Raw genomic sequence first — 21,722 nt, 5'->3', positions numbered from 1 at the left:
CTCACTAAGTTGCTGAGGCTGGCCTCGACCTTGTGATCCTCCTGCTTCAGCCTCCCAAGCCACGGGGACAGATGTGCACCTCTGTGCCTGGCATTCTTCCCTCTAAGCCCACTCACTTGAGCTCCTGGTGCTACACTGCAGGCCGGGTGGGCGGAGAGCTCCCTGCCTCTGGGAAATGGGAGCCGGCTGAGCCGCCGCAGGGCATTCCCCGCCGGCTGCGCTGGTGGACTCCATGGCTGGACGAATGCCCCGGGAGGAACTGGGGTTACCCTGTGCCTGGAACTCGGGGGTCAGCTGCAGGCCCCTCCCCTGGGCAGCATTTCGGCTTCTGAAGCCCCCCTGGCTCGCCCCCCACTTCCGCTGACAGACGCAGGCGGGAGCCTACAGGAATCAGGCCATAAGGAGGTCCCAGGAAAGTTTATTGTCGGGGCTGGTCACCAGGCTTTGTCCCTTTTGTGTGTCATGGGCTTCCTCCAGAGGACCAGGAGGAGGAAGAAGTTGACAGCAAACTGCACATGGCCAAAGATGGGGACGCCAAAGCTGCGGTACAGGAGGCCACCCAGAGTGGGCCCCAGGGTGCGGGTCAGTGGCTGCACGGAGGCACAGAGGCCCAGCATGGTCCCTGGGGAAAGAGGAGACAGCCGTCACGCTCTGAGCAGGTCCCTGGACAGGCACATCACTGCCTGGACACAGCCCACTCCTGTCCCCAGACACTCCTAGCTCCACGCCCAGCCAGTGTCCACACAGCACAGGAGGCCTGGGATACCCCGTGTCACCCGCCCTGCGCCTCCACCCGCTCCTCACCTCCACCCCGGCCTGTGGACCCCAGGGGCCTCACAGGTGCCTCCCCAGATGTGGGGCTGAGTCTTCTCTACTCGAGAAAGTTCCCTGGTGCGGGAGGAGCTGAGGATGGGCCCCAGGTCAGGTGCAGGCTCCACCCCCCAGGCCTGCCCAGGGGGACGGCATCCACCTGGCCAGCCCCGCCCAGAACATCCGGGAGCTTCTCACCACTCTTTCCCAGGCCCTGGGCTGCCGGGCCAGGCTCACTGGTGGCTGGAGTGGGCCGAGGGGGCTGGCTGGGCAGGGCCTTTTAAGACACCATGGGGCTCCGGGGCAGGGTTCTGGGTGGGCACAACACCCCAGCGCCATCCCACAGCCCCTCCTGACTGTCGGCCTCTTCTCCCACTGTCCGCCCCCAGGAATCTCCTAGACACCCTGTGGACTTCCCTTGGGGCAGGGGAGGGACTTCAGGGAGTGCAGCAGGACCCAGGGACCATGAGCACCCTTCTTGCTCCCCCCCCAGCCCCCACCTGAGCAGCCAGCTCTTTCACCAGTTGCCAGGTCTCCAGGCCCTCTGGGCGCTGCCCTGGTGTGGACATGCCTAGGAAGGCTGCTGTCCACCCTCCGACAGCATTCGGCCCCCGAAGCTCCCCTCCCAGCCTGCAGGGTCCCGGGTCCCGGGTCCCAGTCCTCTCCCCACTGCCCGGAGGGGCTCTGGCCCTGGGCTTCTGCACCCAGGCCCCTTGGGGTTCAGCCTGTGGAGGCCCCCCCCCCACCCTGGGCCTGGCGTGGGGAAATGTCAGAGTGCCCTCTCCCACTGCCCACGACGCCCAGACACCAGGGCAATTACCGCCTCCCTGCGGCTCAGTTCCCAGGCTGCTGCTGGGCCTGGTCCTACTCCTTTCAAGCCAAAGGTGGTGTTGCTGGCATGACGTGGCCCTGGTGGCCTGGCCTGCTCCTCCCTTCCAGGCCCTGCCCTCCTCTCTCCAGCCTTAGTCACCTTCTCCTTGGGGCCTCTCCCATGGCCACCTCCTCCAGGAAGCCCTCCTGGTCCCGCTGTTTGGAGACCGGCTCTCCCAGCACCATGGCTTCGCAGGCCTGGAAGGGCTTGGAGGCCCAGGAAGCCTGGAGGAGAGGGCTGTCCCTGTCTTCCCTTCTTGGGCAGTTGGTCAGCTGAAGGCCAGTCCAGCCCTCAAGCTTTCTGGCCCTGCGACTGGGAATGCCTGGAAGGAGCCCAAGCCTAGCACAGCCCGCTCACAGGAGCACCCTGAACCAGCCAGCATGGGCCTGCTCTGTGCCAGCTCAGGGCAGGGCAAAGCCTGGCCCAGGACTCCTGGCCCCCAGAAGGACAGCTGGGTCCAGAGGGGCCTGGGAGAGTCCTGGGTTCACTAGCTGTGCCCACTCAGGAAGCCTGGAGGAGCCCTGGACAGGGAGGACGGCCAGGCCCTCCTGGGCTCTGCTCTCCTGGCCCCCCCCATTTCCGTCCCCAGGCGGGCCTCCTGACTGGCTGGCAGGGCCTCTGGGTCCACCCCTCCGCACACGCCCTGCCTGGAGTGCAGCCACCCGCCTCCTTCAGTGGGATCCTGCCCGTGTGTCTGAGCCGGGCTGAGCCAAGCCGTCCCCCACGCCCCCAGCTGGGCCCGGGCTGGTCAGCAGGGCCCGGTGCCAGGCTGGGTGTGGGCAAGATTCTCACCTGATCCCTCTTGCTGCCACCCCCTCAGGTCCCAGGCTGCCTGGTCCACTGCCCACCCACTGGGCAGCTCGGCAGCCTCCCAGGGAGGAGGGCCTGCCCGCCCCTCCCCCGATGGCCCCCTGCACCCCCCCCCCCCCGCAACATCACCTGTGTCTGAGGCCGAGACAGCCTTGGTCAGCATGCTGTCGGTGACCACGTTGAGGGTGCAGAGGCTGAAGACCAGGCCAGGCACCAGGAAGCAGAAGTGGAGGACAGTGGACATCAGTGCCTAGCAGAGGCAGGAGTCAGGGTCACACTGAGCGGGGGCTGCCCAGGTGGGCCCTCGCTGAGGATGCACCTGCTCCTCTCCGCCCTGACTGCTGCCCCCTAGAGCTGGGCTGGGGAAGAGGGGGCCAGAGGGCCAGCATGACATGGCTAGAGACAGACCCTGGGGCTCGGGCACAGACCGGGCACCAGGAGTGGCCTTGCCCAGTGCAGAGGGGCGGAGAATTGGCCTGGGACCCCCTATGGTGTGGGGAAATCCAACGTGGGCGCTCTTACCATGGCCAGTCCCACCACCATGAAGACCAGCACGCTGGCCCGGAGCAGGGCTTCCTCGGAGAAGTGACTGCTTAGCCGCCCGATGACCAGGCCCTGGACCACCTAGGCAGGGTGAGGGCAGAGGCGGACATGGGAGAGGGCCAGAGGATCTGGACCAGGGCCTAAGCTCTCACGTCAGGGCACCCCAGGCGGCTGGGCATCATTCTCAGAAACGGCCCCTCACCATCTGAAGGGGAGGTGGCCTCCTGCTGGGCTGGAAGGAAAGCTTGCCCCAGGGAGGGACCCGGGGACACCAGGGCAGCCTGCAGGCCACTCCCAGCCAGGGCAGGGCTCCCTGTCTGGCCACCTCACTCCCTCACCTGCAGGAAGTGCCGGGCGAGGCCGGGAGGGGAGGGTGGCCGCCGGCACGGAGCTGCAGGGGCCAGGAGTGCCTGGGCCGGGCCCAGCCTGGGGAGCGCAACCTCTGCCTGGCAGGGCTCACTGCTTCCGGCCGAGCTGCCGACGTCCCATCACCTACTTTCAGCCCTAGGTCTCCTTAGTTTTTACAGGAAGACCTACTGGGTGCGCGGCAGTCAGACCTCAGCACCGGGCGAGGCCCACCAGGTAGAGGCCTTTCCCAGCAGCACCCAGACCCGAACCCTGAGCAAGCCCAAGGCCCCATCTCCCGGCCTCCGAAAGACCTTCAGAGCGTCACTGGAGCTGGACTCCCTTTTCCTCACCCTCCCAGCCGCCAGCTGACCCCTCCGCCTGTCCACACGACCCCAGAAGGTCGCCCAACCCCAAGGCATCTCTGCTCGGGCGCTACCCTCCTCCACACGGTGGCCAAAGCACAGGAGTCCCTCCTGCACGCGGACGCCACTCTGAGTGGACTGGCACATCACGCTCCGCCATGAGCGTCCTCTCTGGCTGGCTCCCAGGCCTTGCTCTACAGACACCCACAGGTCCCGAGGCCCCTCACTTTCCGGGGTGCTCCCACGCAGCCCCACCCCACCGCCTCCCTAGAGCAGCGCCACTTCTGATGCCCTCTCCTCTCTGTACCCGCGACCTGGGGTATCTCCCAGTGGGGTGGGGGCGCTTGGCTCCCCATCACCGACAGTCCCACCTGGTACCCCGGTGGCTCTGTGCATCCTCTTCCGGCCCTCTCCAAATGACTAGTGCCTTGGGGCAGCTGTGGGTCAGGGGGAGGTGGCCGGGCCACAGGGAGGTCTCTCTCCAAGGGTCCTGAAGGGATGGAGGTCTGCAAGCTACTCAGGGTCACGACCCACGCCTCGTCTCAGGGTGTACGGGTGCCACTCCTCCAGGGCCCAGCCCAGCCCCCCCACTGGAAGCAGCACCCACCGGGATGCTGGGCCTCCTCTGGGCTTCAGCTTAGGGTGGACGTGATCTGCAGGGAGCCACAGGCAGGGGACCAGCTGTTGGAGCTCAGGGGCTCCGGATGCCCACCTCCCCTGCTGGGGTCAGGGAACGCCTCAAGACAGTGGCCTCAGGGCTCCCGGCAGACAAGGCCCAGGCCTCAGCACCCAGCCAGGGCCAGGGGCCTGCACGCCTGCCTCAGGCCTGGCTCCTGCCCCACCCTGCCCCCACCCAGGCCACCGTCTCCCTCTGAACTCACTGCAGCCCCGCTCGCCCCTGCCCCAGCGCTGGCCACAGCTGCCAGTGTCTGTCCCCAGGGAGGCTGCCCCAGGCAGAAGGGAAGGTCCCTCAGGGCAAGGCTCCTGGGCGGCCTCCTGAGGCAGGGCTTCCACCAGAGTGGCCCTCCTGGCTGCCCAGAGCAGGGGCCTTCCTCGCCCCCAGCAGGGCCAGCCCCTCCCGAGAGGCTAATTCAGTACCAGGGCTAGGCCAGCCTGGGCCTGCGGGCGGAGCAGGTGGCTCGGAGGTGCCAGGAATGCCACAGGCTTCCGGAGAGGCCGAGCGCCCCCTCCCACTCCAGTCCCAGAATAGCCCCTCCCTGGGCCTGTGGTCAGGAGGCCGTCCCTGGCCCTGGCCGGGAGCGTGTGGGGCCTGTCACCACCTGTGTCCACTCCCCAGGGTCTGGCTAGATGCCCAGAAGGTTCTGGGGTTGGGGGAGCTGGGCTTGGGGAGGGATGGCCATGGGCTGACAGATGCCTGTTCCCCACCTCCAGCTGCTCTGGGGGCACCTGATGACCCTCGTGCTGCAGCTGCCTGGCACCCTGCAAGGACAGCCCAGCAGCCGGGTGAGTCCCGGGCTCTTGTGGCAATGGGGGCTCTCCACCTCAGTCCACGCATGTGCTCAGACCCTGTGGGGTGGGCACCAGGGTCAGCCCCACTTACCCATCAGGAGCACTGGGGGCCAGAGGGCAGGACACAGCCCAGCCAGAGCCCACCACCTCCCACCACATCCACCTCCGGGGCTGCAGTCCCTCCCCGCCCTGTCTGCTGCCCACTCGGTGGCCCATGGACCCCGACAGGCTGCAAGACAGGAGTGCATGTCCCTGGCCCTGCTTCCCCTCTGGTCAGGACCCAGGTGGTGGCTGGGCACACGGGGCTGACCCTGCGAGGCCCGAGGGCAGACCCAGCCTTGGAGCGGAGGGAGGGGGCTGCGGCGGGGGCAGAGCTCTGGGAGGGGAGGAGCAGGCACGCTCAGAGCGGGAGGAGGCCCCTGGTGAGGCACCCAACGCTGTGCCCGGGCCCCCACCTACCATCTGCAGGACCCCGAAGAAGGACATGAGGTAGCCAGCCTGGGAAGGCTCCAGCTGGAAGAAGTCCATGGAGATGATGGAGAACATGATCATGAAGAGACCTGGCGGGCGGTGGTCAGGGCCCTGCTGAAGTCCAGGCTGCATCCCCAGGTGAGCCCCACCAGGTGAGTGAGGCCCACAGCCCCCCACTGCGTCCATCTCCCCTCGGACTCCTGGGGAGGGCGCCTGCCTGACCAGGGAGGGGCCTGTGACACCAGCTGGACCAGAGACCCTTTCTGGGAGTCCACTGCCCAGCTGCAGTCTGAGTGGGGAGGTTCTAGACGGGCAGAGCCAGGGCGGCCATGGCAGCATCTGGCCCCAGCCTCACGTAACTCCAGCCCTAGCCCTCAAAGGCCCTCACTGAAGCTGCGGCCTGGGCTCCAGGTCTGGCCCCCGGGTGGCCCTGGGGGGTCAGCAGGGCCCGGCCAGGCCTGGGCAGGGGCAGGGGCACTAGGCACAGGCCACAGGCTCCTGCTGAGGAGAGGCCCACCTTCAGCCGTGACTGTCCCTGCAGCTGGTGTCACTCAGAAACCCCACGTTAGAACTGGGCAGGGTGTCTGGGTGACAGGATCCCTACCGGACACAACCATGGCTGGGTGAACTGTGACCAGTGCTGCCCTACGGGCACTGCCGTGGTCCTGGGCTGCATGTCATTTCCCAGGTGACTGGGACACCTGCTCACTCCAGACATACAGAAAACCCTGCTGCAGTACGGCCGGAGAGGGTGAGGTGGGGCCTGTGGGCCTCGAGCCGCCCCTGGGTGGCCCCTCCTTCGTTCCTCCAGGGCTGGGGTCCGGAGGGGGCAGGGACGTGAGGGAGACACCTGTTTTGCCGTCTTTCCTGAGCTGGACACCTGCATGAGCCCTGTGGTCTCCAGGGACAGGCGAGACTGACCAGGGCTAGCCTGGAGTGTGGGGGAGGGGCCGCCCCTCGACCGGGGGCTTCCTGCCCCAGGGCCGGGACTTGGCCCTACCAGGCCCTGGGCAGCCCTGGGGAGGGGAGGTCTGGACTGACCTGAGGGGAAGCCAGAGACCACCTTGATGAGGAACACTGGCAAGACGCCGGGCAGCAGGAGCAGGCGGCTGATGGCCTTTAGGTCGAACACACTGGCCTGGGGTCCACCTGTCCAGGCACACTGGTCAGAGGCTGGAAGCCCTTGGCCTGGCTGCGGGGCAGGGCTTCAGGGCTCACTCCCCAGGCCCAGGCAGGAATGGGAGTTGACCGCAGGCTCGGTCCCCCTCACAGTGCTGGTGGGCACTGTGCAGTCAGCACCCCCACAGGGCCATGGATTCCGGGAGGTGACCGGGCCTGGGCCTGGACAGGAGCAGGGGCGACCCTCAGTTCCCAGCCCAGGTGACCCAGGGCTGGCGACGGCTGGTGAGGCCTGCCCGACCCCCGGGACGTTCCCGAGCAGTGTCCGGGCCTCCCAGCTGCCCTTGGCTGCTCCCTGCCTCTGGCCCCCACCCCAGGCCCTGCCCTGGTCCCTCTCTGGCCATCCGTCATGGCCCCTGTGCCAGGTGGTCTCTCCATCTGACCTCTCAGTCACTGGGCAGAGGCATGGGGTCTTGCCACATGCCAGGCAGAGGTAGGGCCTAACGGGGGCCACCCTGGAGGGGTCCCCTCTGAGGAGCTGACCTGGCCTGCACTCTGCCCCTCCTGGTGCCCTCAGATGTGCCTGGAGCCCCGGACCAGCACCCTGACACTGCCCGGGACACTCGGACCCCAGGGACCTTGCAGCCTGCCAGCCCTGCTCCCTGTCACTCCCGGTTTTACTCAGGTCTCTCTGTGTCCCCTCTAAGGCCTCCCTGGGCAGGTGAACTTGGTGGGGCTTACCTGGGGGAGCGGCCTGGACATCAACAGTGGCCCCTTTGGTGCTGGCCGGGATGCAGGTGACACTGATGATAGCTCCCAGGAGGTTGGCCACAAGTGCCACGATGGCTGGACAGTGGACCCTGGGGACAGTGGGTGTGGCAGGGTGTGTGAGTCCCAGGGCCTGGGCCCCATCCTGCAGTGACGCTGAGGCCTGAGCTGCAGGAGGCCACACCAGGCCAGCACCCTTCCCTGTAGCCCCAGGGGAAGGCACCAAGACCCCAGGGCACCTTTACGAGGTGACAGATGGAGCGGGTGAGTGCCAGCCACCCCTGACCTTTGCCACGGCACACAGGCTGGCAGCCTCTGTGGATGGGTGGCAGAGCCAGAAGGCGAGCCCAGAGCGGGGAGCAGGACAGGCCCCAGAGGTCAGGCCTGGGGTGTGTGTGTCCCTAGAGAACCTCCGAGCGACCTGGGGCCTGGCACTGTGTCACAGGACGGCTGCCCTGCCCTCGGCATGGAGGACAGTGGACACCTAGAGGTCCTCAGGAAACGCCTCCCCTCCCCACTGCCTAGAGGCTGGGGCCTGCTGGGTCTGGGAGGGCTTGCCCACTGCCCTCCAACCCCATCGCGTCCTGCAAGGCCCAGGCGCACCCACTCCTCGGAAGCAGGACTTCTCATGGAGCCAGGCTGCGGCCTCCAGACTGGGACATCCTTTCCCTTGCGGTGTAGCAGACCCCCGTCCATCCTGTGAAGGCCCTTCCCAGTGAGGCCCAGGCCCTTCTCCCCAGATGGACCCAGTCTGTAGGGCCCTGGTCGCAGAACTCGCTTCACCAGATGGTCAGAACCTGGCCCCTGCGGGCCTGTGGGCCTAGGTAGAACCCAGTGCAGACCCAAGCCAGTGTGAGAGCCGTTCACACGGGCAAAGTCCTGCCTCAGCCCTCATCAGTGCCCCCAAATCTGCCCGGGTCAAGGCCTCAGGGTGCAGACACAAGTGGAGGTCAGGGTCCTGGGAGAGCCCCGAGTCCCCAGACAGGGACACGCGAGCTGCCTGGGTTCCTCCCAGGTCAGACTCCCCTGTCCTTCCCCAGGGTCACAGGTGTCTGTACACACGCACGTGCACACACAGGCACACCTGCGTCCGAGCTCTGGCCGAAACCCAGGAGCAGGGAAGGACGGGGCTGCCGGCGAGGCCACAGAGCAGAGGTCAGGCCTCTGCCAGTCCTGTTCCTCAGCAGGGCTGGCTGCCGCCTGTGCCCCCACATCCGGGGCCCCAGGCCCACTGCCCAGGAAGCTGGGCGTGTGGGCTGCCAGGGTTCCACACAGATGGGCCTTTCATCCACCAGCAGGCAGGGAGGTCAAAGGGCAGCGGACCCCAGAGCAGGGCCTCTCCGGGCCCTGGAGACCGGCAGGAAGTGATGTGTGCGTAGAGGGGGACCCCCCACCAGGGCTGCCCGGAGAGGAGCCTTTCTTCTGGGCTCTGCTCTCTGGGCACGGACGTCACTGTCGGGGCCTGGCCAGGCAGGGACAGAACGTGCTTTCTTTGCCAGATGCCCCGGAAGCGTGCAGGGCAGAGGCGGCCCCTCAGATGGTTATTTTGGGAAGCTGGTGACAAGTGAGGGTGGGTGGCAGGGGGCCAAGTCCCTACTTCTCATGTCTTGGTGTCCCTTGAGTGATGGCCAGCAAGCCAAAGGCCAGGGCTTCCTTGGAGGTAGAGGGCCTGGCGCTGGGAGACCTGAGCGAGCCCTGGGGGGAGTCAGGCCCCCCAGAGCCCCAGCGGGCCACTGTCCCGGGAGCCCGAGGGGGGCCATTCTTTTCCCGACTCAGAGCTCCCTCCGACTTCCCAGAGCAAAACGCCTGAAAGGAGACTGAAAGTGAGAGGGCATTTGGCGGGCAGCCTGCCCGGGCCCTCTGTGTGCTGCTTCTCCACCAGGAAGCACCTTCCAGCTCTGCACCTCGCCAGACAGGGTGGCCTTGTCCCAGGGGCCTGCGGGGCACGCTCCCCAGCACACGGCCCTCCCCCGGATCTGCCCAGGGGCAGGCGGCCCAGGAGGGTGCTGGGCTGCGCTTGGCCCCGCTGGCTTGGTCCACTCTTTTGATTTGTTCTGATGCTGGGATGGAACCCAGGCCTCGCGCATGCCAGGCCACCGCTCTACCACTGAGCCCACCCCAGCCTCGTGATTTCTCATTTTGAGACAAGGTTTCCCTAAGTTGCCAAGGCTGAGCTTGAACTTGAAGTTTTCCTCCTCAGTCTCTCGAGTCGCTGAGATTACAGGCCTGCACCACCTCGTGTGCTCATTCCATGATTCTTTTTTAATGTATAAACTGAGCCAAGGTTGTGTGACCCACTGGGGTCTCGCCTTCTACAAGGGCGGGTGTCCTCCAGCCCTGACCTGGGGATCAGGGAAGTCCCCCACCTTGGCCACGCACTCCAAGCTTACTGTAACATATCAGCTCCGTCCTCCGCTGGTCTGTCTGGCCCTAGCCCCGTGCACCCTGCCGCCTGAGCACAGGATGGCCACATGTGAACAGGCGGGTGCAGTGTGACCCACTGGGCCTCGCCTTCCACAGGGGGCAGCCTGGACTTGGCCTGGGGGCCGCAGTCTGCCAATGCCCATTCCACGTAGCTGCTTCCAAGATCATTGGGTTGTCTAGCCCCCCTCTTCTGGGTGAATACAGGAACAGGAGGCTGATGACAGGTGTATTGGAAGGGCAATGGGCAGGCCTCGGTGATCTGGCTGCCCAGTCCTTCCCTGGCTACCTTGCTGGGTGACCTCATTCCATCAGGGGCACAAGAGGGCTGTCCTGGAAGCCATTCCATCCCCCATGCTGCCTGCCAGCCACCCGAGAGGCCTCTGGCACCCGCAGCCACACCTCAGGCAAACAGCGGCAGCCACGGGCCTTTCATCCTTATCTCCAGGGCCAGAGTTTGCCAACTTCATTAGGAGCGGGCGGCCTGGGCCCTCCTCCCGCATTCAGGCTCTGCCCCTTCCGTCCCTCTGCCTGGGAGGGAAGACAGCAGCTCACCAAGCCGGTGCCCCTGCCAACTGGCTGGCCCTGGGCTCCAACAGGACCCCTGCTGCCCGCTGTGGCTCAGGCCCTGCTGTGCACCTGCCTCATGTCCCAGGCTGGGGTCAGCTGGGACCCAAATTCATATGGCACCTGTCTTGAAAGGAGCAGAGGCAGGGGATCCAGAGAGCCCTGGGGCCCAAGGCGAAGTCCCTTCCCCACCGCCCTCACCATATGGTGCTGTCGCAACCAGGCCATCCTGCAGGGTCACTTCTGACACACACTCTGGCTTCCAGGGACCCAGAAAGAGGTCCGAGCCCTCTCTGGCCCAACACTCCAGGCCTGCTCCCTCCACCCCTCGGGCCTCCAGCCACCCACCAGAGCTTCCTGCCCAGGGCCTCTGCCAGACTTCCGCCATCCTCCTTCCCCTGTGCCTCCTCCTCTCAGGTGGCCCCTGCAGCTGGTCCCTTTTGGCCTCTCCTGCCCTGTCCCTGTGCTTTCAGCACTCAGGACACCAGGTCCTTCTGTCCTTCCCCGCGGGCCTGGTTCCCTCCTGGCCATCAGCAGCATTGCCCAGGTGAGCTGGGCCTGAGTCACTCCTGTCTCCGCCGTCCCAGCGGCCTGGACGTCTACCCATGAACTTCCAGGGACACCGGTCAGCAGGGTAAGGGCCCCCACTCCCTCGCCCACACCCAGGCCCCAGGGGCCACTCAGGTGTGAGAAAATGTGTGCTGTGTACCCGGAGGCCTCCATGGGTACAGCTCAGGGCTAGGGTCACACCAGCCACTTGGTGCTCATCTCGGGGCAGCCTGACCTCTAGAGCTGGGGAGCGTCCGCGGAGCGTCCAGCACTCGGATTCCTGCTAGCCCAGTGGTATGTGTTCAAACCTGACTGCTTCTCGGTGGGCAGAGCCCTCTGGGGGCTGAGGCAGGGGTCCTGGGCTGTGACTCACTGTGTGGCCCTCACTGACCGAGTGTCCTTCCTGGAGACAAGGGCGGGTGTCCTCCAGCCCTGACCTGGGGATCAGGGAAGTCCCCCACCTTGGCCACGCACTCCAAGCTTACTGTAACACATCAGCTCCGTCCTCCGCTGGTCTGTCTGGCCCTAGCCCCATGCACCCTGCCGCCTGAGCACAGGATGGCCACATGTGAACAGGCGGGTGCAGTGTGACCCACTGGGCCTCGCCTTCCACAGGGGGCAGCCTGGACTTGGCCTGGGGGCCGCAGTCTGCCAATGCCCATTCCACGTAGCTGCTTCCTAGATCAAGAGCTTCACGGCCAGGCCCTCTTCCCTGCCCCTCAGCACTGAACAGGAACTTCCGAGAGGGCCTCAAGCCGAACACGACCTACACGGGACTCCCAGGCTCCCTGCTCCATCTCCTTCCGGTGGCTCAGGCCAGACGGGGGTCTTCCCAGACAGCCCACACCCACCCTCTGTCTTCAGCTGGGCCCGGGGCTGACCTCTGCTCAGGCAGCACTGAACCCTTCTTGGCTCACCCACCTCTCAGCCCGGAGCCTCAACAGCCTTTGGGACCCCAGCAGCACCACACCTGCCCTGAGGTCCACCCCACATCCACAGGGATCTCCCAGCCAACATCACTGGGTCCCTCACCCTGTGCTCAGCGCTGGAGGCCCCTGGGACACTCAGGCAGAGGCAGAATCCTCGCTGCCCTCCCCTTCCCTCTGGCCTTTGTCCCTCCCCTGCTTGGATCCAGTCACCCTGGCCCCTGGCTTCTTCTGCCCACAGGGCTGCACCCCAGCTGCTGGGACCCCGTGTCTCATGTGCTGCCACCATGCGGGTGGCCACCTGTACACCTGGGCAGCTCCACGCTGTGGCCCAGGGCATGCCTGGACTGGAGGCAGGCACACAGCAGGCTCCGTGAACCTGTGCTGGGTCCTGGAGGCCTGTGGGCCGTCCCCAGGCAGGGGCTCAAGGCCATGAGTCAGAGAGCCACATCCACCTGCTGGTGTGCTGGCTCTGGGTTCAGTCCCCGCCCCCCCCCCCCCCACCTCCGGGCAGCCTGGCCTCCCGACCCTGAGCTGGAGGCTGAGCCCAAACCAGTTAAACCGGTGCCTGCTCCCACAGGCCCCATGCCAAGGCCACTTCCTCCTCCCTGCTGAGTCTGGGCGGCAGGGAATGGGCATGCCTGGGACCCTTCAGGGGCATAAGGCACCCAGATGGGCAGCGAGATGGCAGCCACGGGGGCTCCACATCCTACCCTGGTTCTATCAGGGGTAGGGGAGGACAGGCTTGGTGTGGCTGTCAGTGACCCAGGGCAGGCTTCGGGGTTATGGGGTGGCCTGAAGGAGGGAGACAGCAGCCCACCTCCCGGCCCCATGTGGGAATGGGACGGAGTAGCACCACTGGGGAGACAAGGCCACCCACAGCTGTGTGGACCCTGGTGGACAGCGTGGCTCAGAGGATGGTTGGCCAGCCCCTTCTGGAAGGGACAGGAGCAGAGCTGAGAGTCAAGCCATCCTCTCTCCCTACTCTGGACAGCCAACGCAGGGGGCTGGAGGGGCAGCTCTGGCCTCGAGGGCCCTGCAGCACCCTGAGTCTCCAGTGTGGCATGAAGACTGTAGGTCCCCACGTGCACTGTGCACACACCCCAGCCCTGGGCCTTGGACCCCCACTCCTGGGCCTGTTTCCCCACCATCAAAGGAAGTGTTGAGGTTGACCTGGTTACAGATCAATGTCAGGTTATCCAGGGCCTCAGATCCTCAGCAAGCCAGGAAGCTGATGGAATGTTCTGGGAGTGGGGGCAAGAGTGGCAGCCATCTTGGGGAGCTGTGGGAAGTGAGCATTGTCCTCTAGCTCAGCGGCTGGGATGCAGAAAGGACAGGTGAGAGCACAGGGAACGGAGGGGGGGCCAGGCAGGTGAGACGGCCGGCGGAGCCTGAGTGGGTGCACTTGCTCCCACATACCTTCAGCCCCTGTATGGCCCTGCACGTGGGGACCCCCTGAAGCACTCCTCAGCCAGTGCAGGCTGATGGGCCCACTGCACAGGTGGGAAAATCTGGCGAGGTAAGGGGCCCCTGCTGATGGCCCTGAGATGACCCCACCTGTCTGGGCTGTGTCCCCGAGTGGGTGGCATCCCAGAGGGCCCTCTCCCAGCCCTGATACCTGCTGGTGTGCCCTCTGCATCCCCTCCATGCCTCTCCTCACCCTAGTTGCCCTAGAGACTGGCCTCAGAGGCAGCAGTGACCAGCTCCTGCCCCCCACTGGCTCCCCTCATGCCTGGCCCCTACCTGCCTGCCTTCTGTGTCTTCCTGCTGCCCCACCAGGGCTGCCCTGCATGTGCACCCTGACCCTAGGCCCCAGGAAGACCCCCAGGAAGGCTCCCCAGCCCCAGGTCGGCCAGTCCTTCCTGCTCCCTGTTCTGCTCCCCGGGGTCCTTCCCAGGGGTGCCTCCACCCTGAGCAGAGCCCACCTCGGCAGCCTTGGCCTCCTTTGGAAGTCAGAACTTGGGGCCCTGGTGGCTGCACAGAAGCACTCTGGCCACTACTGGGCCAGGGCTTCCTTGGCCACTGGCAGCCATGAGTGCCCTCTGAGCACCACCTGGCCCTCTGCTGTCTTCTTATCCTACATGCCAAAGTGCCAGAGGTGCGGACCCAGCGCCCTTCCCCTTCCCCGGCTGCACAGTCCCTCATCTGGCTGCCTAGGCCAGAGCTGCCTGAGGCCCAAGGCACCCAGCTAGAAGAAGACTCAACCCCCACAGTGCCTCTGGCCCCCCGGGGCCAGCCCGAGTTAGGGCATAGCCTTGGCATCGAGTCTGCACCCTGCTCCCACCCCTCACCAAACCAGGCCAAAGCTGCCCTCTCCCTGTGGCCAACGGATGGTGCAGGAGCCACCTCCCACGCCTCTGTGTCCCTGCCGAGGGCTCACCACCACTCAGCTGTGTGGTCCAGCTGCCACTCTCCTCTGGCCTCTGGACCCAGGGCTCCTCACCTGCCTGCACCCAGCACCTCTGCACCTGCTGCTTGCCTGCACCTGCTCAGGTCTCTGCTCACAGGTCACCCCCTTGGAGAGTCCCTGGTGACCATCCAGCTCTCTTATTCCTGGTCCTAGTTCATTCCTCTTTTCAGAGCTGGGGATGAAGCCCAAGGCCCCACATGTACTAGGCGAGGGCCGGCCGGCTGCTGCCCCAGTCCTGGGGCTCGGTCGTTACCTTGCTGTCTCTACCACTGCCTGGGCTTGTTTGGGAGCACGTGGGATCCCTGGGCAGTGCCTGGCCTGGGGAAACCAAGGATCCCAAGTCCAGGGAGTGGCGCCGCTCACCCCAGGTTGGAAAAATTGGAGGTGACCTAGTGCCTGCCCCACAGCTTAGGGGTCGGCCACCAGGAAGGCTCTGTCCCAGGAGAGCCAGGGTGGCCCCTGCAGGCCTGTGGAGGGTGGGTGGGCCACCTGCTGGCCTGGAGGCTCCTCTGGCCAGGAGCAGGTAGAAGCCTCCACCCCTGCTGGGTGGAGCCCCGAACCCAGCACCACCCAGACCCAAACCTGGGGCTTGGCCAGGATGGAAACTGGCTTGAGGGCCGCAGGAGTTGGGGGGAAGGAGGAGTGGGTGGGGCTGCAGGGGGAGCTTCTCCAGGTCCAGGTGTGCTAGACAAGGTCAAGCTCTTGTCCCAAGAGGCCCACCAAGGGCTGCGGGTGTTGATGGCCTGTCCACAGCACTGCAGGGGGACAGGCAGACCTGGCAGGAACTCGGGCCACAGATGCTGAGCCCTGAGCACTGGCACTGAGCCGACTGAATGGTGCAGGACAGGGCCTAGGAGGGCCTGTGTGCACAGATGGGGTGGGGACAGAGGCCTTGACATGAATTCTTTCAAGCTCCTCACAAGCCTGTAAGCCGCTGTCAGGATTCAGTTCTAGAGGAGGGGAAACTGAGGCACGCCAAGGCTGGCAGCAGACCCAGGGCTCCTCCTGCCTCCGATCCCCATTTCCCACACCCACTCAAAGGGGCCCCCCGCCACAGTCCCCTCCTTGGGGATGGCCACCCTCAGAGCCTCCTGAGACCGACTGGAAAGGGATTCTTCCCCGCTGAAAGTTCTTAAGACTGAGGAGGCAGAAGTGCCCAGTCCACAGAGGGGCCAGATGTGTCTCCCCTGTCCTCCTGTCTCTTGGTGGCCAGGGCCTCCCTGGACGGTGTCTTTAGGGACTGCGCGGCACTGGAGGGAGGCTTCCGCGCGGGGCGACGGCGCCCCCTGACGGCCACGCCGCATCAGGGCGCCCCAACCCGCTGCACGGGCACCAACCCAGCGCTTCCCGCCCCGTCACTCACCCGCACGCGGTGTTCAGGGTCCCGCCGAGCAGGGAGCCGAGGATGACGCCGACGCCGAAGCACAGCCCCAGCCGTCCCAGGGCTGCGGGCCGCTCGGCCGGCGAAGACAGGTCGGTGATGACCATCTGGGCGGCTGCGGGAGAGCGCGGCTGAGCGGGGTGCTACGCCCCACCCGGCCCGCCCCCCAGGCCACGCTCCCAGGACCCCTCCGCTCCGTCCGCCCCACCCCTCCACCCCGGGCCGGCACCGGTCACACTCCCACTGTCCCCTCCTCCCGGATCTACCCCCCAGGCCACACGCCCACGTCCCCAGGTGCCCCCAAGCCACGCCCCCACGTCACCCTCGGCGCAGGTCCCTACCGGGCAGCGTGTGCATGAAGGCTCCAGGCAGGCGCGAGGCGAAGAGCAGGAAGACGCCGGGCAGGGCTGGGCTGCAGGCGGCCGCCAGGAGCAGGTACAGAGCCGAGGCCGCCACGAAGGACAGCGAGAGCGCCGCGCGCGCCCCGTGCTGGTCTGCGAACCTGCGCAGGGCGGTCAGAGGCGGGCGCTGACCCTGTGTCCCGCCCGTAGGTCCTGGGCGGGGGCGTTGGGTGGCGGGAAGGCTTGCCCCGGGGGGGGGGGGTGCAGGCCTCCTCCTGGGCAGGCCAGGGACCTCCTGGGCCTCAGTTTCCCCATCGTCCCAGTGGGACTGTGCAGGTCTGGCTGCAGTGAGAGGGTGGGGTAGGAGTGGGGGGCGTGTCTGGCCCAGGGGGACAGTGACCCCCTGGGTAAGTGGTGGAACCTACCGGCTGTACAGAATGCGGCTGTTTGCCTGGGTGGGTGTCCCTTCTTTCTGCCTAAAGTTGCTCCCTCTGGCCACCTGTGCTGCTCGGGCCCACTGTTCTGTGCCACTGTCACCAAGACAGCTCTGTGTGTGTGTGTGCTGTCCCAGCCCAGTGTTCCTCTAACACCCTGACCCGGGGGCGCAGGGTACCCAGGGCCATGTGTCCCTGCAGCTCCTGCCTGCTGATTGATGGCGGGACTCCCAGCTCACTGCACGCGGCATGGACAGACACGATACCCTCAATAATTAAATCCTCCTTCTGGTTATAAGTGGATGTCACAGGTGGGGCCCCTGGGAACCTACAAGGGATCATAACACCTCAGCACCTGAGTTTGCTTCTCTGTGAAAAACGGTGATGCCACATTTCATGGCCCAGTGTGAGCTCAAGGGACCTGGCAGGACTGAGTTCATGGCCTCTGAGGAGAGGGCCTGGTGAAGGGACACGCGCATCCCCCTCTTCTCTGTACCTGCCAAACACCGGCCCGCCCAGCAGCTGAAGCACCCCGAAGGTCGTCTGCAGGTAGCCAAAGGCGACGGAATCCAGGCCCAGGCTCCGGGACAAATACTGAAACACAGTTGGGGCCCCATGGGAAGGACTTGGAGTCCTGGGCCTTTGGATGGGCAGGGGATGAAGGACGAGCCTGGGTCGGGTGGGAGGAAGCAGGCAGCGCAGCCTGGAGGTCCTTCTCTGCAGGACCCTGCCCCCCTCCCCAGGTGGGATCTGAGTGGCCCTAAGGGTGCAGGCCCAGTGAAGGCGCTGCTGGCCCTCCTTCCCCTCTGCAGGACCCACTTCAGGTGGGGCATGGAGAGGCACCTGCTGTTTGCTTCACCCAAGGCTCTGTGGAGGACACGGTCACCTGCCCTGCCAAGAGTGTCCCAAGCATCTTAATGACCCAGGAGGTGGTGTGCTGCCCAGCAAGGCACAGTGTGCTCTGTGAGCTCTCAGGCCTCAGCCCCTCGGGGGGGATGCCCTTGGGGGAGGAGCAGGGCATGGAAGCGTCCCTCCAGAGCCCCCGAGGGTCCCTGGGACCCCAGACCCGCCTTCCCTGATTCTCTGACTCTAAGACCCCCTCCCTCCCTGAGTTCCGCCCCGTCCTCCAGAATGATGGCTGAATTCATGTTGGGGCCCTAATCCTGGCACTTGAGAATGTGACCTGATTTGGAGGCAGTCGAGTTCAAATGAGGACATCAGGGTGGGCCCTAGTTCTGCTGACCGCTGCCCTGTCAGCAGGGTCTTGTGGACACAGACACACAGGGATGACCACTTGAAATACATGAAGAGGGACACACAGCCTGGAGGGGACCTGCCCCAGTCCCCTCAGAGGGACTTGGCCTTGCTGACCCCTTGACCTCAGACTTCCGGCCTCCGAAGGCCGGGATGGCAAGCTTCACCCATACCCTGCCTTTCCTGCCTCCACCCCTGGACACCCCTGAAGCCCCTCTGGGGCATCACAGGCTGCTTGAGTGCCCCACACTCCTGATGGCGAGGGCTGAACTGCCATCTGTCTGATGTCTCTGTGAGCTTGACGGACAGCCCCCCACTGCCCCTGCCCCTGCCGCCTTCCACCTGCTCCTCTTCCCCTCACCCCTGCCTCCTGCTCCCCCCAGAGTGCTGCTCCCTCGGCCCCTGCCCTGCTGTCTGAAATCACCTCAGTGCAACCCGTGCGAAGCTGGCTCCTCTTGTGGCTGCCCTGTCTCCATTGCCGACGCCTCCATCCTCCTGAGGGCTCAGGCCCAAGCTCTCAGTGCCATCCCTGACTCCCCTTCTCTCAGAAACCTCCTACATCCAGTCCATCAGTGGGAGATCCAGATCCACACTCCCCCACAGCCATCCCTGAGTCCTCAGAGTATCTCCTGGACATGGCCCTCCCAGGCCTTGCCTTCTGTCCACTCACTCCTCTCCAGATGCAGGAATCTCACCCCTGCCCCAGGGCCTTTGCACTGGCTGTGCCTCACCTGCTTCCTTCGAGCCTTAGCATCAGTGCTATCTTCTCAGTGAAGTCTTCCTGGCCCCCAAACTGCCACATGTCCTCAGGTTCTGTCTCTCCAGCATGCTACCACCTGTTCCCCACTGCACCACTGAATTTGACATTTGCTGTGATGGACGCACACAGTGTGTCCCCAGCTCTTGGAAGGGAATGTGGTCCTTTGGCTCTGCTGTCCAGTTCAGGAAGAGGGGCTGCTCGTGGGTGCTCAACACAGACTTGCTGGACAACTGTCCTCCGGTGAGAGGAGAGCTCTAGGAGGCTGGCAGGTGCCCTGCTGTGTGGGCTGTTCCAGGGGCTCACAGGCTCACTCCTCTTCCTTGAAGCAGCCACCATCTGATTAGAACCTGCCCAGGCTGCCCTGCTGCTGGGTGGGGCTCGGGGCTGGACCCAGGTCATCCGCAGGGCATGAGCTGGGCTCAGGAGGCCTGGTGGGAGGGGTCCTGGGAGTGCCCCCATGCCCAGAATAGCAACACGGGCCAATCAACGCTCACTCCCCCCAGACCCCCAGGCCTGGAGGGAGGGCCAAGGTGCAGGAACGCTCCAGGCCCAGCCGGGCCTCCCAGGAGCAGAGGCTCTGGGGCGGCCCTGACTCAGCTGGCTTTTTGGTGATGTGTAACTTTGTTCCAAAGTGTCCCTGAGCCTCTCTGGGGATACCATGAGTGGGGAATTGGCCTCAGTCATGACCACTGTGGGCCCTAGGACCTCAGTTCTGCTGGGGGCCAGCAGCACACTGGGTGGGCCGTGACCTGAGCCCAGCATGGAGCCCACCAGCCCCTTGCTTCAGGGAGCCAGGCCCCGAGAGTCTCCATGGGAACTTGTTACTGTGTGTGTTTCGTAGGGGACTGAACCCACGGCACACTGAGCTACGCCCTGCAGCCCTGTTTATTTTTTTTATTTTGGGACAGGACCTCGCTAAGTTGCTGATGCTGGCCTTGAACTTGCAATCCTCCTGCCTCATCTTCCTGAGTAGCTGGGATTGCAGGCGTGCACCACCATGCCCAGCTTTATCTGCCTTTAAGAACTGCAGTTCACAGCATCTGGAGGACGGAGAAGGGCCTGGAGGGTCTCTGGGTTCTCCCAAACTCCCTGGGCGCTGTTGCCCACGAAAGATGTGACCCTGTGGGCTGCCTCCATAGGGTTTGTTGAATGAATAAACAAGAGTGAAGAGTGGGAATGAAGAGAAGGTGGGAGGGGTGGCACCTGGCCCCCAACGGTGACGGCGTAGCCACCTGCCATGAGCCAGGCCGAGTTGAGGAACCAGCCCTGGCAGTCGCCACCCTCACATTCTGGTCGGGGAGAAAAACAAACGGCAAAAATGTCCAGTAAGTGGGACAGGAAACACGGAGCAGGACAGAGCCGCTGGGAACGTGACAGTAAGGTGCAGGCCGCGGTGGGGACCTGAGGGGGTGACCTACCCAGAGGCCTGCACTTCCAGGACAGGGGCTGAGTAGGCGTCAGGCAGGGGATGGATGGGGCAAAGGCCCCAGGTGGGGGGCAGCAGGCACAGGGCTGGGACAGTCACGTGGGGGGTGTGCTGCCGGGAGGGCAGTGGGGGTGGCGCCCTGAGGCTCTGTCCAGGGCTGCTGCAGCAGGCAGACAGCACAGCACGCTGATGGGGGTCACCAGGAGCAGTTCCTGGGCCCCTCACTTTATTCAGCTCACGTGGCATGGGGTCCCCAGTGGGAGGAGCCTGGCAGCATCAAGCACCACCTGTGCTCCCTGCTACCGCCCACCTGGACGGCAGGTGGGGCAGTGCGGGGCCTCTATCCTGCTGGGGGCATTACTCACTGGCAGGATGGAGAACTGCATGAAGAGGCAGGTAAGCTCCAGGGCGGCCAGCACGTAGGTGAGTGGAACTACCCAGGGCAGACCCAGAGTGTCCTTCTTGCTGGGGGACCGGCCTTGGCCCCTGGGGGCCGCGGCTCCCTGCATCCTGGGCTGGCGCTGTAGGGAGGCCAGGGAGGGATCCAACAGGACGCTGGCAGAGCCTTGGGAGCGGTCAAAGAGCAAAAGTCCGGTTGCTCTGGGTGCGGGTGCTGAGTCACCAGGCTGGAGGCGGGCAGAACAGCCTAGGGGAGAGGACAAGAGGACAAGAGGACGGCACTGCAGACTGCAGACCACAGACTCCCACCCTGGGCCCTCCAGCCACCTGTCCTTGGAGAGCCAGCCAGGTCTCCCTCCTCCACACATCTGAAAACTCCCGGTCTCCAGCAAGGGCCTCCACAGGAGGGAAGACCAGGGCGACCCCCTGCCCTGCAGCTGGGCCAGGCCCCAGGGGTTTAAAGGGAAATCGAGGCCCAGGGTGGTTGCTGACGGCTGCTCAGGCCGTGCTTTCTGTGGGCACGGGGCTGGCTGAGTCCTGTGCCAGAGGCCTCCCTAGGCCCACAGTGCCCTTCTTCCCCAGGGGCTCCAGCCAGGGCCCCGCGGACTTCTGGAATGGTGCTGGGCAGAAGCAAGGAGTCACGGCTCTGCCTTCCAGGCCCCCCAGTAGGGCAGCTCTGCCTCACCTCCCACAGCAGGATGCTGTCCCCCCTCTCCCGACCCCACAACCGGCGGGAGCCGGATTTTGTGGCCCACTGAGGTCTTTCCAAAGTTTTGCCAACCTATGCGACTAGAGTCGGGCCCTGGGCGGCCTTCGTCTTCAGACAGCCCAGGGCGGGGGGGCTGCGCCCACTGCCCTGCCCATCCCGGTGCCCGGGTCTGCGGGAGCCCGCACGCACGTGTGGGCGCATCGCGGGCAGAGCCTCGACCTGGTGCGGGTTCGGGGCTCAGCACCTGTCCTCGCCCTAATGAGCTCGGGTACCTGCTCCGCCGGGTGAGCTCAGGCGCGGACTGGGGGGATGAGTCCTCTCGGGGTGACCCGGACACCCACCCTTCCGGGGTGAGCCCTGGCCCGCCCTTTCGGGGTGACCTGGGACGGGCTCTTCCCGCCCCCGAGGCCTGGCCCACCTCCTCGCTCCGCCCCCAGGGAGCACCCGCCCCGCCCATCTGCCTAGCTCGTCCTGCGCTCCGGCGCCCGCGGCCTCTGCGCGCTCATTGGCCCAGCGGAGGCCTGCCCACGGCCCCGCCCCGGCCCGTCGGGCTGCTGCGCGGGGTACTGCTGC

The 21,722-nt window shown here is 65.5% G+C and overlaps 1 protein-coding gene across 3 annotated transcripts; it reads right to left on the bottom strand.

The window, feature by feature from the left end:
- Nucleotides 1-402: 402 nt before the first annotated feature.
- Nucleotides 403-21,478, bottom strand: Slc67a1 (solute carrier family 67 member 1). Of its 3 annotated transcripts, none has more exons than XM_026411298.1 (11): nucleotides 21,422-21,478; nucleotides 20,407-20,687; nucleotides 17,098-17,195; nucleotides 16,168-16,328; nucleotides 15,809-15,941; nucleotides 7,546-7,664; nucleotides 6,727-6,834; nucleotides 5,674-5,774; nucleotides 3,014-3,115; nucleotides 2,621-2,741; nucleotides 403-622 (listed from the first exon to the last, which is right to left on the bottom strand). In XM_026411298.1, the coding sequence occupies exons 2-11, from the start codon at nucleotides 20,548-20,550 to the stop codon at nucleotides 435-437; spliced, it is 1,275 nt and encodes a 424-aa protein (XP_026267083.1). In that variant the 5' UTR covers nucleotides 20,551-20,687; nucleotides 21,422-21,478; the 3' UTR covers nucleotides 403-434. The 3 variants fall into 3 exon arrangements, with proteins under 3 accessions (XP_026267083.1, XP_026267084.1, XP_077653586.1); XM_026411299.1 differs by lacking the exon at nucleotides 21,422-21,478 and adding an exon at nucleotides 21,222-21,281; XM_077797460.1 differs by lacking the exons at nucleotides 6,727-6,834; nucleotides 21,422-21,478 and adding an exon at nucleotides 21,222-21,281.
- Between the last annotated feature and the right edge of the window lie 244 nt (nucleotides 21,479-21,722).

The sequence above is a fragment of the Urocitellus parryii genome, chromosome 4 (assembly GCF_045843805.1).
Source record: "Urocitellus parryii isolate mUroPar1 chromosome 4, mUroPar1.hap1, whole genome shotgun sequence".
Lineage (NCBI taxonomy): Eukaryota > Metazoa > Chordata > Mammalia > Rodentia > Sciuridae > Urocitellus > Urocitellus parryii.
The sequence above is the reverse complement of the archived record's forward strand: the minus strand, read 5'-3'. Positions and strand labels throughout refer to the sequence as shown.

Excerpts from the sequence above, each read along its gene's own strand:
- Slc67a1 (XM_026411298.1), bottom strand. The coding sequence starts at position 20,550 with ATGCAGGGAGCCGCGGCCCCCAGGGGCCAAGGCCGGTCCCCCAGCAAG. Across the intron at positions 5,775-6,726 it reads GGTCTCTGGCTTCCCCTCAG|GTCTCTTCATGATCATGTTC; the intron begins GTCAGTCCAGAC and ends ACCGCCCGCCAG. Across the intron at positions 623-2,620 it reads TGTCTCGGCCTCAGACACAG|GGACCATGCTGGGCCTCTGT; the intron begins GTGATGTTGCGG and ends CTCTTTCCCCAG.